Genomic DNA, 18,032 nt, shown 5'->3' on the forward strand with positions numbered 1-18,032 from the left:
ACTCATAACCACTAACATTTGCAAGTGTTTTATTTCATGTTCTTCAGTTGCTGAGTTGTGTCCAACTCTTTGTTGACCCCATGGCATACAGCACACCAGGCCTCCCTGTCCATCACCAACTCCCAGAGTTTGCTCAAATTCATGCCCACTGAATCAGTGATGCTATGCAACCATTTCATCCTCTGCTGCCCTCTTCTTCTACCCTCAATCTTTCCCAGCATCAGGGTCTTTTCCAGTTAGTCAGCTCTTGGCATCAGGTGGTCAAAGTATAGGAGCTTCAGCTTCAGCATCAGTCCTTCCAATGAATATTGAGAACTGATTTCATTTAGGATTGACTGGTTTGATCTCCTTGGAGTCCAAGGGACTCTCAAGAGTCTTCTCCAATACCACAATTCAAAAGCATCAGTTCTTCGGTGTTCAAGCCTTCTTTATGGTCCAGTTCTCACATTCATACATGACTACTTGAAAAACCATAGCTTTGACAGTGCTGACCTTTGTCAGCAAAGTGATGTCACTGCTTTTTAATACACTGTCTAGGTTTGTCATAGCTTTCCTTCCAAGGAGCAAGGATCTTTTAATTTCATGGCTGCAGTCACTGTCCACAGTAATTTGGGAGCCCAGAAAAATAAAATTTGTCACTGCTTCCACTTTTTCCCCTTCTTTTTGCCATGAAGTGATGGGACCAGATGCCATGATCTTAGTTTTTTTAATGTTGAGTTTCAAGCCAACTTTTTCACTCTCCTCTTTCAGCCTCATCAAGAGGCTCTTTAGCTCTTCTTTGCTTTTTGCCATTAGGGTGTCATCTGCATATCTCAGGTTATTTATTGATATTCCTCCCAGCAGTCTTGATTGCAGATTATGATTCATCCAGCCTGGCATTTTGCATAATGTACTCTGCATATAAGTTAAATAAGTAGGGTGACCGTATACAACCATATTGTACTCCTTTCCCAATTTTGAACCAGTCATTGTTCCAATGAACATTGCATACTGGTAATTAAGAATCAAGACCATTTTTATTGCAACACCTGGTTTATAGAGGCAGAATAAACACTAACTTGGTACATAGGCCACGAGGTACTGACAGTCTAGGAGTTACCAGAATTTCTAGTTTGTTGTGCTCCCTTTTCTACCACAGTTGGCCAGTCCCCTCACTTCCTGATCTTGGGCTTTCTCAGAAGTAGCTTTGGGACTTACCTGGTAGCTCAGTGTAAAGAATCCACCTTGAAATGAAAGGGACATGGGTTCAACCCCTGTTCAGGGAACTAAGATTCCACATGCCACAGAGCAGCTAAGCCTGTGTGCCACGACTACTGAGGTCTGCGCGCCACAGCTAGAGAGTCTGTGTGCTGCAGAGAAAGATCCCACGAGACGCAATGAAGATCCAACGCAGCCAAAATAAATAAATTATTAAGTAAAAAAAGGTAGCCGCCTTGGAGAAGCCAGGTACAGAGACAGAGGATTTGCCGCTCTGCTGGCCACGAGCTGCTCACCAGCGTGTGCGCATTGTCTAGTCGGTACCTTGTGTTTATTAGCGCTCAGTAAACGTCTTGTATGAATCAGCAGAGGAGGAAATGAGCAAATGAGTCTTGAGCCCAACCACTCTCCTGTGAGCCCAAGTCTTCTGTCCTCATTGACTGCTGTCCTTTGTATCCTTCCTCAGTTGGGATCAACGACCTGTGGAAAGACGCCTTTTACGTTACCAGGACCACAGGGCCCAACTCTGAAGGGCACCCGGCACCCCTGGTGGTCAGCAAGCTCAGTCTGCGGTGGGCGCTGATGGAAGGCCAAATGGTCCAGCTGGAGGAGACCACCCCCAAAATCGGCCGCGGGGAGCTGCGCAGATTCCTCTCGAGGATAAAGTTCGTCGACTCTCTGTACCAGGTGACAAGCTTGGGAAAGAAAGTGTGTGGTTACTCTTGAGGGTGAAGGGCAAACACAGCCAACTCCAAGTCTGCTCTTTAGAAGGTCAAGCGTGTGGGTGGGCACCTTCTTGAGTTGCTGGGTATCAGGAAACAGCTGTTTTGGACCAGCATTATTTTGTAGGGGTGAGTGATGACCTTGAACTGTATTGCTTGGTTGTTCTGAGCTGGAAATGGTACCCTGTCTCTTAAAGGAGACATTTGGAAGTGGGGGGGTCATGGCTTTTACTGTTACTCCGGGTCTTTCCTGGATAAGGCTGGTGATGTCAGCCTCGTGCAGGGCTTGTGGCAGTTACCTACTGTGAAGAACTCTTATTGTTGTTGTTGAATTGCTAAGTTGTGTCTTTGACCGCATGAACTGCAGCATGCCAGTCTTCCCTGGCCTTCACCATCTCCTGAAGTTTGTTCAAACTCATGTCCATTGAGTCAACGATGCCATCCAACCATCTCATCCTCTGCTGGCTTCTTCTCCTCCCGCCCTGAGGTCTTTCCCAGCATCAGGGTCTTTTCCAATGAGTTAGCTCTTCACATCATGTGGCCAAAGTATTGGAGCTTCACCTTCAGCATCAGCCCTTCAATGAATATTCAGGGTTGATTTTCTATAGGACTGAGTGGTTATTTTGCTCAAAATGCACCCCCTGCCCTCCTCAATATGACAGCCTAGTTCAATGTTCAAGACTGTATCGTGGAAAAAGATAAAGTCTCTGGGCCTTTCTGGAGGGACACTTGTAAACTTTGGAGGCTAAAACAAAAGGATAGGGAAATAGAGGGATGTTCTGACCTTGAGAGCCCTTCCATGTCTCTACCATGAAAAAAATTAAAGTCACTGATTCGTGCCCTTTTCTCCCTAGATCTAGGCTGCTGGACTCTGCAGTTCCAGAAGAAGTGAATGGAGTGGCACTGTCCCTCCCCAGCGGGTGTAAACATAATTCTTTGGAGAGGAGGACTTCTGTCACCCCTTTCCACCTCCTCTGCGTGACCATCGCCAGGCACTTGGAAAGGCACTTGGAATTCTTTGATAACAGCACCACCCGTTCGGCTGGGGCATCTTACCTGCGTGCCCGACCCCTGGATTAACCCCTTCTCCTAGGCACTCTGTGTGGATAGTTTGGAACTGTGAATCTTACTGTTTTATTTTTTGTTTGTCTAATTTATGAACCCTGGCTGGGAAGTTCCAGAGAAGTTCTTCCCTGGAACGTTTTGCTGTGCCTAATGCCCTGAGTGTGTATTTGTCTGTTCGTGTGGTGATGAAGTCTTCTCTAGATATGCACATCCTAAGCTCCCAGGGACCCAGGTTTTCATCCGTCTGAAACACATCTTGTTGGTTTGGGTCCTCTTGAGACAGGTCGCCGACCTCTGACTTGGAGGGCCCCTCGGCCTCTCTCCTCTCTTCTCCCCCGGCTGGTACCTCGCCTGCCCCCTGACCTTGGCAGCAGCAAGAAAGACTGACATGGGGATAGCACGAGCCAGCCAGAATTCTCATTTCTTCCTCGTCTTACGCTTCCTGTCTCGTCTCCTCACATATTCCTTCTCTCTAGATGTAGTGACCATAACAATTAACCCTGATTGGTGTGAGGTGATACCTCATTGTAGTTTTCGTTTGCATTTCTCTAATAATGAGTTAGGGCTTCCCTGGTGGCTCAGAGGTTGTTGAGCATCTTTTCATGTGTTTATTGGCCATCTGTATGTCTTCTTCCTGGGAAAGACTGAAGGCAAAAGGAGAAGGGGACGGCAAAGGATGAGATGGTTAGATAGCATCACCGACTCAATGGACATGAATTTGAACAAAGAGATAGTGGAGGACAGAGAAGACTGGTGTGCTGTAATCCATGGGATTGCAGAGAGTCAGACACAACTTAGCAACTGAACAACAATAACATATCTTCTTTGAAGAAATGTCTGTTTGGGTCTTCTGCCCGTTTTTTGATTGGGTTGTTTTTGTGCTGTTGAGCTGTGTGAGCTGCTTATAGATTTTGGAGATTAATCCTTTGTCAGTTGCTTTGTTTGCAATAATTTTCTCCCATTCTGACTATCGGAAGGGGAGCAAAAGTGGTTTAAATACCCCTCCCCCTCCCCCCACCCCCTCCACCAACAAGGCCCAGAGGTTACGTCTCGGTTGATATTGTTCTGCCAGTCATGGTCATTTTTATCATGTTTACTTCGGATGTGCTTATGTGTATGCCATCCTCAGCTTAGAGGAAAACTCAAGTCAGGAACGACTGAGGCAGGCAGCCTCAGCCCCCTTCATCTCCACTCTGCTTCCTCAGCATCTTCTCCTCATGGGCATCTTCCTTTCTGCTCTTTTATTCAGGGAAATTTCTGCTCTGCTTGCACGAGAGCCAAGCTGTTTCTGGGCTTTGACTCTGGCTCCTTGAGCCCAGCATGCAACCATTCTGCCGTGTACACTCCTCTTCCTTGCAGAGCCCTTGAAGCAGAGTATTTTGAGAAAATGTCTCTGTAAATACTATAGCTTTTATAAGTGGTGAAATTCTTTAGAGTTATCTCTAGCGCTTACTTCTTCCTTCTTCTATATGAATACGTTACTTTATCAGGTTCTCTGTTAAACGTCTAGACCATTGTTCATACAGCAGGGAATCCCACATGAGCTGGAGGAGAACCACTTTTCTGGAATAATTTTGATAAGTCATCCCTGAGCACACTCAGGTTCTCTCGTGACTTAAACCTGTGTCTTTTTAGCTTGTGTTAATAGATTACTCGACTTTAGAGATTACAGAAAATTGGGATGCCAGATTTAAAGGGATATGTCTGAATTGCCCACTGGTAGGCATTGTGACCTAACAGAAGTTGGTAGCCAGAGCTCTAAGCAGCCATGGTGCCCAGCCTGTAGACTGGTCTTTTAACCAGGTTTCTGCCCTCCCATCCGTTCTGCCTTAAGTCCCTGAAAGCAAATTTGGTTCTAGCTCTTTGAAAGGCATGTGTGAGTCCAGCTTATTGTAAACTTAGGGGAACAATTAGAAGACATCCAGGAGCATGGGATTGATTCCAGATTCACTTCTAGGGTTTGAATCTGCCTGGCTAGAAGGGTGTAGGATCAAGTTTGGTCTAGGAGAGAATCCTAAGGACTAATTCACAGTCAGCTGAATACCTAAAGCCTGAGTGGCCATCCTATGGCCCGGGGCTGGGCCACTTGGTGCCCTGCCCCATGGAGGCTTCCTGGGAAGCCACCCACTTTAGGCAAGAGTCAAATGCAGAGTTGTTTACTGAGAATCTGGTTTGAGAGGGACTGTTGAGGGTAGGAGACTGTATTTATGTTGGGCGTGTCCCAGAAACACATCAGTAGCAGTCAGGGGAAAAAAAAGTCCCTAAATTCTTTGTGGTGTGTTTGCAAACCAACTCAACATAGACTGTTTTGACCCTGATCATTTTGAATCTCTCTCTGGCTAAAACAGCAGGACACAGGTTTCCTCTTTCTCTTGCAGCCAGTACAGTGGGGTGTACATGGTGGATAAAGATCGAGGAAGCTTCATCTGACCGGTGTGGCTGCTGGGCTGTTGTCAAACATGTCCCTGAACTTCCCTCTCTTCTCAGGCAACCCCAAGACCAGACGTCTAAGACAGGAAGGGCTCCTCTCCTCCCTTGCGCTCCACTCGGGGTGCCAGCAGAGCCCATCAACCACTACTTAGAAACGGTACTGACTTCTGAGAACACAAGGCTGTTCCTTCTCCCAGCATCTCCTTTTTACATCCCTTATGAACCCTCCACCCTAGATAACATCCTCCCCACCATCCCCCTTCCAGAAGGTCTCTGCCACCTTTCCTCGTGTGGTCCAGTGGCTTCCCCTCCCCACCCCCCGCCCCTTCGAATGTGAATGGCCATCCTTAGTACCCGTGTTTAAGGAGAGCCGGCTGGTACATTGTCAGGAAGCACTATTTAAAATGTGAATTGTTACAGAACAAATAAACACTGTGTATAGGAGTATACGTGTGTGCCGCTCACATTCTTTCCAGCCGTCAAGGATGGTGTGTTCTCCCTGATGGAAGAGAGAAGGGGCGAGGCGGTGGATGTGAGCCGGAGACTCAGAGAGGAGTGTCAGCTGCAGCCTGATCTCTGGGGAAGCGTCCCTTGGGTTCTCCACTGGGGAACCGCTATCCTGTCCGCATGGCCTCGGTGGGCTGTTTTTTTGTTTTTGTTTTTCTGCACCCACTGCTTGTCAGATATCTCACTCTCCTGATCAGAGATTGAACCCAGGCCATGGCACTGAAAGCCTGGCATCCTAAGCATTAGGCCACCAGGGGACTTCAGGGGGGCTGTTTTGGGGGTGGCCTGTCCCTGCAGGCTGTGGGAACCTTCTCACGTGTCCTGGTCTCCTGGTCTCTCCAAGGATAATGTGTAATTAACATAGTGTGATGTGGTCCCTACCACATGGGTGCAGGACGCTGTGGCAGGCACCCGCTCTACATGACATAGCTCCTAGTACTGCCTCCTCGTGTGTGGCTTTAAAGTCCAGTGCGCCACGGCTGAGCTGAGCCCTATCAACCACCCATCTCTGTTCTCCTGACCAGCCTGATTGCCCCTAAAGGGCAGGATCTCTATTTTACTCCTTTTTTTTTTATCTTCCAGAACCCAGCACATAATGAACAATTGAATTGAGAAGAACTTCTGAATGAGTGAGATGTGGGGTGGGGGGCGGTGGAGTGGGGGCAGTGAGACTGAGCTGTGATGGAAAAGGGAGCCAGGGCGCTCCTTGGACTTAGACTTTCAATACCCTTGTTCTTAACCTCCGAAAGTCACACTCAGGAAACAGACTGTGGCTTGAGCACGTGTTGATCACAGAGCAACGTTTAAGGTAGGGCTTTGGCCTGCTCTCCAAACCCCCTAACTCCTAACACTCTTCTACAGATGAGCCAGCTGCTTTGGTCTCAGGCTCCTGGCTGGTGCCTTGTTGAAGTTCCTTGTCATGTAGTTCTGAGTAGAAGTCTACCCCTTCGGAGATGGAGCGGATGGGCTGACAGCGGAACTGGGGGTAGCTGGTCACGGGGCCCCCTGGGTGGGCTGTGCACGCCAGCTGCTGCAGGAAGCACTGGTGGTGATGCGGCTGGCAGCCTGGGGCTCCTCGGAAGCTCTTACTGTGCCTGCACTTGAACTCCAGCACCAGCCGGGTGTAGGTGTTGAAGGTGGTGACCGCCGATGCCATGCAACAGGTAAAGGAGACCCAGGCCGTGCTAGGGACACACACACACAAAATGGGAAAGTAAGACGCTTTCTCACGGGTTTGAAAGAAAAATATCAAGGTCCCTTCCTACTAGTCAACTAGGGGATGCCTCTTAGGGATTTAGGAACATGAGGGTGTCACCTTTCACATATAGATAAAGAGCAGAGGTCTGAATTTGGTTTGTCCTAGGGTAAGTTCTGAATGTTTTGTAGTAAAAAACCATGATTTGTATGGGGTTAAAGTCAGGAGTTTAACATTCATTTTCACTGCACTGATTCGTTGTAAGTGCTGTGTTTTTTCATACCTGGTGGCCTATTTTATACGTGTGTATGTTTGTGTGTGTTGCTGTTTAGTCACTAAGTTGTGTCTGTCTCTTTTTCGATCTCATGAACTGTAACCTGCCAGGGTCCTCTGTCCATGGGATTTTCAAGGCAAGAATACTGGAGTGGGTTGCCATTTCCCTCCTCCAAAGGATCTTCCCCACTTAGCGATCAAACATGCATCTCCTGCATTGGCAGGCAGATTCTTTACCATCTGAGCCACCAGGGAAGCTCTGTGTATATGTGTATACACACACACATACACACACTCACTCCTGCCCCGCCACACACAATTTTTTGGACTACTGCAGTTTCCCAAGCTGCAGTTACCCTCATATAATCTCAACAATTCCACAGACCAGTAGCTCATCTGACACAGTACACGCAGCCCAACGCACTACCTCTTTCCTTTCCCTGACGTGTGTGTGTGTGAGAGTCACTCAGTCATGTCCAACCCCATGGACTATAGTCTGCCAGTCTACTGGAGTGGGTAGCCGGCTATTCCCTTCTTTAGGGGAATCTTCTAGACCCAGAGATTGAACCTGGATCTACTGCATTGCAGGCAGATTGTTTACCCTCTGAGCCACCAAGGAAGCCTGACACACACACATTTCCTGCCAAAGATTTTCCTGCACTCAGATACCTCTTCCGTATTCCTTGGTTTTCAGCCTAGCTGTCATAGGGTCTCCAGAGTTGAGCCTCTGGGAGGCATTCAGGAAACCCTGAGTACACATCCAGAGGCATTAGTATAGACTTCTCTAGTGGAAACAAGGCCTACAGTGCAAATAGTGTGGTTCTTGGCCCAAAGAAATTTGTAAAGGATGGGAGAGAAGCTGGATGGATTCAACAGAGAGAAGAAGACACCAGGGAACCATATCAAACACACTCCTAAGAACCGGGAAAGTCAAACCTCTAAGTGCCCCACAATCGTGGGAAGCCCAGGACACCAGGAGTTGGGGGGGCATTGTTGGGGGGGTGGATTTCACGAGGCGTGACAGTGGAAGGCCACGCGCCGCTGCTGTGTGTTCCCCTCTGCTGTCTGTGACGGACTAAGATACTTTGGTGGGAGTTTTGAAGTCTGAGCCCTGCAGTTGAAATGCCAAGAATGGCTCAAAAAATGGACAAAAGCTGAGAAATGATGAGTCTGGAAAATGAGCTAAACTGTGGTAGGGTGGCTGATGGAAAGATCAGAGACCCCCGAATCCAATAGCCCATATTATACCATGAGGAAAGGGGATAGGATCCTGTGACAGACAGGTATAGGCTTCCATGTGCCTCTTCGGCACAGAAACTCAAGCCTGGCACTGTCTTTCCAGCACTGGTAAGTGCTTAGCACTCAGCCCAGATGGTTCATGAAGACCTAAGTCGACATCTGTGTAGTGAATGGAGAGTGTCCCTCAAGGGAGAAGGTAAGAAACCCACATAAAGGGGATGTTACCCTTGAATGTATGTGTTTCATCATGGTCTCTGCTTCCTTCTTTATAATAAGATAAATCTAAACTAACTGAGGAGAAGGCGATGGCACCCCACTCCAGTACTCTTGCCTGGGAAATCCCATGGACAGAGGAGCCTGATAGGCTGCAGTCCATGGGGTCGCTAAGAGTCGGACATGACTGAGCGACTTCACTTTCACTTTCCACTTTCACTTTTCACTTTCATGCATTGGAGAAGGAAATGGCAACCCACTCCAGTGTTCTTGCCTGGAGAATCCCAGGGATGGTGGAGCCTGTTGGGCTGCCGTCTATGGGGTTGCACAGAGTTGAACACGACTGAGGCGACTTAGCAGCAGCAGCAGCAAACTAACTGAGCCCTTAGTTCTTTAAGGGCTACCGGGAGACTGTTTCATTTCTAACATAGTTTGGTGGAATAAGAATGGAGGCAGGATGAACTTATTCATTATAGGAGGAGAGTGGGCAGCCATTCACAGAAACGGAATCCAGATTTCAAGGCTATTTCTTCATTTCTCTGTCTCCCAAGTATTTTGAATCATAAAATATTGGGTTGGCCGAAAAGTTTGTTCAGGGTTCTCTGTAAGCTTTTATGGAAAAATCTGAATGAACTTTGTGGGCAACAGAATATATAAAATGTAGAGCCTCATTTCCATAAACCATGCAAAATCAGTCTCATTTCCCTAGGACGTCCTACATGTCAGGTGTAGAAGCACTTCTTAACAGCTTTATCAGCAGAAAAACTTGACAACATCCTCACGAAAAATAAGCCGGAGGAATCCACTCTGTACCTCTCCTTGGAAGGTGGGGAGAGAATGGGTATGGCCTGCTGGTCCCGCCCTCTGGAGGATGATTGACAGGTATCTGGGGTGAGGGATGGAGAGAAGGAAGGAGGACAGAGAGCAAGTGCCTAGTTGAGGGCTGCCATTAAATGGAGGTGGACCGGGGAAGAAGAGAAAGGTGGTGGAGGTGATAAGCACTTACTAGAAAGCCCAGCCATAGTTCCAAGCGTGTGGCCTCCAGTCTTCTGGACCCAAGTTGGCCGTTGCCTGGAAAACCTGTGAGTACATCATATGGCCCACCATCCCCAGAAGGCCTGCAAAAGAAACAGGGAGGCAGCACCCTTAGAGGAAGGCTGGCACTGCCATCTACCTATAGGGACTACGATTTGGGAGCAAATCATATTCCCTATCTGGCATCAGGGCTACCCTGCACTGGGGGCTCCTCCTTGAAGGCATGTTTGCTGTTGGTTCCCCAGATGTTCAGTTTTGAGCTATGGGAACATTTCTAGTCAATGCTGCATGCTGGGCTGCTCCTCCCTTTAGGTCTTTCCCATCTGCATCCCTAACGTGAACCCTCTCCTTTATCATCTACACTAGGGGCTCCAACCTCTGAGTCTAATGCTTGATGATCTGAGGTGGATCTGATATAACAATAAAAGAAATAAAGCGCACAATAAGTGTAATGCGCTTGAATCATCCCCAAACCATCCCCTGCCCCCAGTCTGTGGAAAAATTGTCTTCCATAAAAAACTGGTCCCTGGTGCCAAAAGGCTTGAGGACCACTGATATACAGGCATCTCTTACTTGATCCAACAGAGTCCGGCAAAGCTGTATGCATGTCACGACTCAGAAGTAATAAACCAAACCGTATTGTACATAATGAGAAAACTTCCAAGTAGAAAGAACCCAGAGAAATCATTTTGCAAAGTACGTAATGACGTAATCTAGCATTTTGCATGTTGTTTCGGTTTAAAATTAAAGATGCCTGTGCTGTATCTCCTGGCTCCATCCTTTAGCTTTCTTCGGGGCTCCTTCCTTCCCTTAGGACAGAGATTCCAGCTGCCGGCTAGGCTTCAAAGGCAACAGGGGACACCCACTCCCTCTGTAGCTCCTGAGACCCTGCTCACCCGACAAGACAGAGGAGATGGCAGCAAAGGCGCTCAGCTTGAGGCTGCAGCCAGGGTTCCCCGTGAACAGCAAGTCCGTCAGTAGCAGGATGAAACTGATGAGTTCAAGTCCAATGTAGGCAAACTGGGCTCCCAGTGATAACCATAGGATCTCTGTCAGAAACCAGAGGAAGAAGAACCCTCACCCTGACAATTAAATAACTGAACGAGCGGTGAACAAATGCTGCCCATGAGAAGTGGAGAGCCTCATTAGCACCAGAGGAGAAGACAGAGTTGAAAGCAGCTGGGACAGTCCCTGACCAGGGGGCTCTGGGCTATCAGCTCTCACTCTACGCAGTATCCCATACACAACCATGCTTAACTCAGTGTAAATACTCCTAGGGAGACTGGAGAAGAAATCATCCAATTTCCACCAAATCTTTTAGGGATGTAACTTTTGCTACTTATTTCTATTTCTTTTCTTAAAAAATTTTAATTCTGGAACCATCTATTTTGTTTCTCTTCTTCCTCCCCTCGGGCCTTGATTCCTTCCTTTCTATGTTACAAAAAAATGTATTACATCAGTGTTAATTTTGCATTGGTAGAGGTAACCTAACCAACTATCATTATGTTTTGGTACTAAGGGATATATACCTTTCAATAAAGTTACTGAAATGCAAAAAAAAAAAAAAAAAAAAAAAAAAATTGGAAAAATGCAAGCTTTCTACATGGTTACTTGGCAACAGGAGTAGGTTTGAGCTGTTGGTAGATTTCTGTTTGGGAACTTTATTTGTCCCTGCTGTTGCTTTTTTGTGTTCCTGCCTAGGAATGAGTGTCAGCCAGGTGGGAGTTTGAATCAGCCTAGTGGGAGTTATTGTCATCCTGTGAGACTCAGAAGAAAAGAAAAGCAGGAGATCACAGTACAGTTTAGATCCCCAGAGGCCCAACTCAATGGTAACTAAATTTATCATCAAACCCACATACTTGCCACAAGCCCCAAGGGAGGGTGGGAGAGGGAAGCCTTCTCCATCAACCGCTTCCCTCCAAATCTGAGAGTGGGGTGACGTGGGCCTTGCAACGTGGCAAATTCCAGTAGTCCTTTCTCACCTCTCTCGGTTGGTGGTGTGAGTTCAAGGAAACTTCGGCACCTCTCCCCTGAAATAGACAAGGTACAAGGTGGTGAGGTACTGCCCTGGTTGAGGGACACAGGCTTTTCCTAATTGCATCCTGGGGGCCTGCCCAGCACATGGGAGGCAGGCCATAAATGTCTCTTTGGAAGCAGGGAAGGATGCAAGGATGGATGAACAAAATAGGCCAGAGTCATCCAAGATTAATTTCTGCCTCAAGTCCTGATTATGAAGAGGACACTCGCCGAGTCACCCAGGGGGTGTTTCCAGCGTTGGTTCACCAGCCCCTTCTGCTCCTGCTGCTGGCTTGAGTGGCTCTAAATTGTTTCCTGGACTGGAGTCACAGCAGTGCTAAATGGCACAATAATAAATATAAATGGAATTCTCTCAAATCATCTCACCCCCTCCTTCTCCCACTGAATCCAAAAGTCTGTACTTTACATGTATGTGGAAACGTACACATTACCACATGTAAAATAGATAGCTAGTGGGAGTTTGATATATGATGCAGGGCACCCAAAGCCAACGCTCTGTGACAACCTGGAGGGATGGGGTGAGGAGGAAGGTGGGGGCTTCAGGATGGGGGGACACATGTATGCCTGTGACTGATTCATACTGATGTATGGCCAAAGCCATCACAATATTGTAAAGTAATTATCTTCCAATTAAAATAAATAAATTAAAAATGTAAAAATAAATGGATATACCCAAAAGTTTATAATCCTTTCCCATCTCCTTTTCGCCTTAGCCCAAACTGGGAGAAGCTGTAGACTGCAAATTGTACACAGTTCTGAGCTTTAGGAAAACTTCACCACAGGGGGGTCTTTGTAAGCTTTGAGCAGGGATGAGGGAGCGTCCTCTGCTATTCGCCTGAGGACAAGCCCCCACCTAACATGCTGGCATAGCACCTGCTTTGCGAGTGTATGCCCCGTGACCTGAGACCTGAGAGAGTCTGTCTGCGGCTCCTCTGGGGAGAACTTCCACCATGTATTTATCCTCCCTGGGCTTCACTTGCCCTGCCTTTTCAGTGGTAACAATAACACTTAGAATGAGAACACGCTTCTAGGATGCTTTAAGGGCCATCTACTCTGATGCCTGCATCTCAAAAATGAGAAAATCAATGCCCGTAGGAGTGAAGTTGTTCCTGTAAGGTTACAGCTGGTCAGAGCCCAGGCTTTTTCTACGATAGTCTCCTTGTTTTGTCTCTAAATGGCAACTCTAGCTGGCAGGAATGGGAAGTCTCATAACCTTCAAAGTCTGCATGAGACTGTTGAAGGGGGATGTTGTTTGAAACCAGCGACTGTCTGGAGGTGAAATGCCAGATGGATGGAATTTGGACTTTATGACAAAGGAGTCTGATGTGGAAGGGATACAATGGAGAGGGGGGAGATGCTGAGGCTAGGGGTGAGCCCTGCCGGTGTGAACGAGGGAGGGCCACTTCCCTCTGCCGGGGAGGACAAGAAATCAGGCGGCTGGGGGCAAGGCAGCTACCTGGTTCTTCCATGATCTCCGCACAGGATAGCCACATGCCGCTCCGGAAGGCATGGAAGGTGAACCGATCATCCCCGGTCTCCCAACTGTAGTGCACCACCTCCGGGGAAGATGCGTTGGTGCCGCCCCCATCCAGGGGCACCGGCACGTCAAAGCACTTGGCTGGTAGACCTTTCCCGCACAGGGGCTTGGGCACCTTCTGTGTGCCCACAAACCAGTAGTTGCTGAGCAGGGATGCTGTGGAGAGGCTGAGTGATAGCATGTTGAGGACGGCAGATAGGCGTGTCCATTGGCTAGAGAAGCCCTTCGGGAGCCCCATCTGTAATAAGACACACACACGCGGAGCCTGATGTTAGAGCCTCATCTGAGATCCGAGATCAGCGCCCTCCCCCGAGGGTCCCTGAACTCCATGGAGCTGCTTTCCTCCAACACAGTGGGCTCGACCAGCCCTTTGGAGTTTTCTCCAAGTAGCTTTGGGCGAGCTCGGCTCCAGGAGTGGCCTAGAGCAGGCGCTGAAGCGATGATGTTTATTTCAGCCGGACCTTATTATATTAAAACGCTTATTGGGGATAATCTGAACAAGCATCAGATAGTAATGTGATTAAGCCACTGAGCTAGCGTGCATCTGGTTGAGAAAAAGGATTGGGCGATCACCAGATGTTCCTGCTGGTAATCTTTGGTTTTGTCTTCAGGGAAAGGTAGTGGGGAGGTATTTGTTGTTGTTGTTAGGAGGATTTACTTAAATAATACAAGCAAAATGCTGGGCACTTATCTGACATATAATAATGGCTCACATGTTAAATTCTCCATTCCTCCAATCTAACAAAAAATATTTATACTCCTTTTAGTTATAAATGGGTTTTAATTTATGATTATCCTATATAAGGTTTTGATATCTTCCTCCCTGGTAGCTCAGATGGTAAAGAATCCACCTACAATGCAGGAGACCCAGGTTCAACCCCTGGGTCAGGAAGAGCCCTTGGAGAAAGGAATGGCAACCCAGTTCAGTATTCATACCTAGAGAATTCCATGGAGAGAGGAGCCCAGCAGGCTACAGTCCATGGGGTCTCAAAGATTCAGACATGAGTGAGTGACTAACGTTATCACTTTTCCCTGTGTTAGATTCCTCTGAGAGGAGTAAAGGGGCATATATCCATGGGATTCTCCAGGCAAGAATAGCGGAATGGGTAGCCATTTCCTTCTCCATGGGATCTTCCTGACCCAAGGATCGAATCTGGGTCTCCCACATTGCAGGAAGATTCTTTACCATCTGAGCCACCAGGAAAGCCCATTTATCCTATTAATGAATGTTAAAGAGGATGCTCCCTAGGGGAGCAGATAGAGGCACCGGGCTCTTGAGGGTGGGAGGGCAGAGGACCAACTGGGATGCTGCAACCCTTGGAGAGGAAATAGAGTGATGGGTTTTGAGAGAGGTGGAGATCTGAGTGCAGCTTCCACCCACTATGCCTGAACTGAGAGAATCTCAAATGCGAGGTGGCTGCGTGGTACCCGTGGAGGCTGGGCACTGAGTGCCCTGGCCTTGGAGCCACAGGAGGGTGTCCTTGGCGGGTGGACAAGGAACCTGCAGGTGCAGCCACACTGCCCAGTATGGTTGCAGTGCCCGGGGGCGACCCGGTGGGTGGCTGCAGAATGAAGGCAGCCCCTGTGGCTTTGGCTGGAGCCCTCGGCCTTGTCATTTTTAACCTAAAAGAAGGGTGAGATGAAAATGTCCAATGTTAGATGTTTCAGTGCTGGGGAGTGGTGGTGTGGAGCCAGATTGAATTTGATTTATTAATAAAAATAAAGAGATCTGACAGGTCTCACACTTTGCATTATGAAGCAGTTTGTACTGTTATATTAATATATACTGAACGGAAAAGAAGCCCATATTTAGTTGCTGACAGACACTTCTTAAAGTAAACCATCTTGAGCTTTCTAAGGGGAATCACTTACATCAGAATTAATCAGACCCAAATCTGCTTAGTTTAAGAGATGTAAATAAAACCATAGCTAAATAAGACAGGCCCATGAATCTGCCTCTCTCATCATCTCCAGCTGAACATTTTCTACATTAAACAGGCAACTTTATCTTAGAATCATAACAGTTTGTTCTTTATAATTTTTAGGGACTAAAACAGTACATGCCACAGACAAAGTGCAGTTTTTTATGGCAATAAGAAATATACCAGATTCATATGTAGATAGAAGCCAATAAGCAAAATGTATGTATGATAAAACAGCTTCTGTAAAGCAATTTGCTAATAAGATTTTTTTTTTTTTTAAAGCACTCAACAAATTAACTCCAGCAAGAATTGTTGGTTCAAGACTCTGGGTGACCTTGGTCTCAAAAGCCATGATACCTGGAAGGGGGGTGGTCTTATATTGTCAGATATGGAAGTCATTATGAGCCCCTTTTCTTCTCCCAAAAGAATGTTTTCATCTTGTTTTTTAGTTTTGAAAATCCTATTGGTTTTTGTCATTGTTCTGCTCCTCTTAATTAGTTACCCTTTCTATTTTTATATCCATTGCTTGAATAGGAAACAGACTTCAAGGTACAACATCTTCATCCCATTATTCTGTATAAAGATGGAACTAAGGATTCAGGCAATTCTACATTTTCAACAACTTTATTTTCAACCCCATATAACTTGGAGATTTAGCCACTATCCCATCAGATTTTAATTTTACCCTCAATCCATGTAAAATCATACCTATTCACAAATTATTCATCAGGTTATTCCGAAATAAGCGTCATGAATCCCCTCATCACAGTACAACCACTTTGTAGCAGCACTAAGGTGACAACAAATTTAAGAAGTTGAGAACGAAAGAATGAAAAAGAGCTTGGGAGAATGAACTTATAGTTACCAGGGGGAAGGGATAGTTAGGGAGTTTGGGATGGACATGTACACACTGCTATATTTAAAATGGATAACCAACAAAGACCTACTGTATAGCACAAGAAACTCTGCTTCATGTTATGTGGCAGCCTTCATGGGAGAGGAGTTTGGGGGAGAATGGATACACGTATATGATGGCTGGGTTGCTCTGCCATGCACTTGAAACTATCAGAGCATTGTTAATCAGTTATACTTGAATATAAAATAAAAAGTTTTGAAAAGAGAAGAAAAAGAGCTTGGAATGAAGTCCAAAGATGCTGTTCCCAGGAGTATCTACCAAGGACAGACTCAAGGAACCTCATTCAACGATTATCTTGATAACTGAATGAGAATCCATTCAAGAATCTTCAAGAATTGTCTTCAACACCCACACTGCCATACCCTTCACTACATATTTTATTCTTCCCCCTAAAAATGCCTTTCTCTTGATCTAGAAGAACAATCTAATTTGGCAGTGGTTTCCTTCAGGGGATCATGGAGAAGAAATAGCGGCCACAGACACGTTCTATCTTTGCATGTACTGACAAGCCCCAAGCCGAGGGGACTCTTCAGTCTCTAAAAAAGGGACAGTGTGTAGCTTCAGACACAGGCTCAAGACCACTAGGAAATATATAGGTTGAAAAATCTATACTTTTCAATAATTAATTTCTACCAATTTTCAGTGATTCTTCCATCAACATAAGTTAATGGCAAAACCTCAGGATTAACACAGACTAGTAAGGACAACAAATGGATGAGACTGGCACATCTCTTAAAAGAATCAGGAGCAAAACAGCTATGAAATGCATGTTCCAAACAATAAGAGAGGGAAGCTGGTTACCTTGACCATGGTCCTTGTCTCACAGCTTGTCCAGAATGACTGCAGATGCCATCTGTGCTCCAAATCCCTTTGGTTTAGTGTTGGAAAAAAGAAAACTCCCTTTCCATTCCCCTCCCACCTCCTCCCACCCCTCCCCTCTATCATATATTTTGGAGTGCTTCATGATTAAACGCTGCCTTGCAGGGAACTTGGGCATTTAAAAATTGACAAAGCACTCATGGTCCAGTTGTCCTGAGCGATTACACAGAAGAGCTTGCCACTGGGGGTCTGGGATTCAGCACAAAGACGCAAGGACCTACATGTGCAGAGTGAAGAAACAACAAAATGCCGTAAAGCAATTATCTTTCAATTAAAAAATAAATTTAAAAAGTGCACAGTGATTGAGTGTCCATCGCACGGCCACTCCCTAGGAAACTGGTGGGAATGGATTGGGCTTGATTTTATGGCAGACAAAACATTGTAGAGTCACCGTTGCTTTGTAGTACCTTTTGTCAGTTCCCATTCCCTTGTGTCGGGTTTTCCATCCCCTTCATACGCCCTGTGATCTGCAATGTCAGGGGCCTCATAGAGCCATGGGTATGGAAAGGCTTCCTGGTGTCACGGGTGGTCTCCACTGTCCAGTGAGTGACATTAGTAAGGATTATTATAACATCCTGAGACCATCTGTGCATTAGGTAGTGTTGGGGGTAAGCCTGCAGAGGGAGGAGGATTGGAGAGAAATAAATCCCTGGGTTAGCAATACTGTGGCTATCTACCATGTCTCTCCCAATCTTTGGGCAAAGGGATAAATTTTTTTTAAAAAGTTCATTTCTAAAACTTAAACAAAAAGCAAAAAAACCTGGCAAATCAATAAGGGTTTGATTGCATATCTTTTGTTGTCAGTCCCCTAGGAATACAAATGGGGCTTTCTGTCCTCAAAAACTGTGCCAATTAATTGGGTTGA

General features: G+C 46.5%; 2 protein-coding genes across 3 annotated transcripts in view; one reads left to right on the forward strand and one right to left on the reverse strand.

Annotated features, from left to right (window-relative positions):
* FAM234B (family with sequence similarity 234 member B) overlaps positions 1-3,135 on the forward strand; it is a 36,706-nt gene extending 33,571 nt beyond the window's left edge. The window contains exons 13-14 of the mRNA XM_055570739.1: positions 1,664-1,884; positions 2,774-3,135. Coding sequence (XP_055426714.1) covers positions 1,664-1,884; positions 2,774-2,779 — 227 coding nt within the window. The 3' untranslated portion in view covers positions 2,780-3,135. The remainder of the gene's footprint in view (positions 1-1,663; positions 1,885-2,773) is intronic.
* Positions 3,136-6,711: 3,576 nt separating this feature from the next.
* GSG1 (germ cell associated 1) lies at positions 6,712-17,209 on the reverse strand. Of its 2 annotated transcripts, none has more exons than XM_055566147.1 (6): positions 17,090-17,209; positions 13,370-13,688; positions 11,859-11,906; positions 10,773-10,925; positions 9,848-9,959; positions 6,712-7,105 (listed from the first exon to the last, which is right to left on the reverse strand). In XM_055566147.1, the coding sequence occupies exons 1-6, from the start codon at positions 17,096-17,098 to the stop codon at positions 6,766-6,768; spliced, it is 981 nt and encodes a 326-aa protein (XP_055422122.1). In that variant the 5' UTR covers positions 17,099-17,209; the 3' UTR covers positions 6,712-6,765. The 2 variants fall into 2 exon arrangements, with proteins under 2 accessions (XP_055422122.1, XP_055422121.1); XM_055566146.1 differs by having other exon boundaries at positions 11,736-11,906.
* Between the last annotated feature and the right edge of the window lie 823 nt (positions 17,210-18,032).

The sequence above is a fragment of the Bubalus kerabau genome, chromosome 1 (assembly GCF_029407905.1).
Source record: "Bubalus kerabau isolate K-KA32 ecotype Philippines breed swamp buffalo chromosome 1, PCC_UOA_SB_1v2, whole genome shotgun sequence".
Taxonomy (NCBI): domain Eukaryota; kingdom Metazoa; phylum Chordata; class Mammalia; order Artiodactyla; family Bovidae; genus Bubalus; species Bubalus kerabau.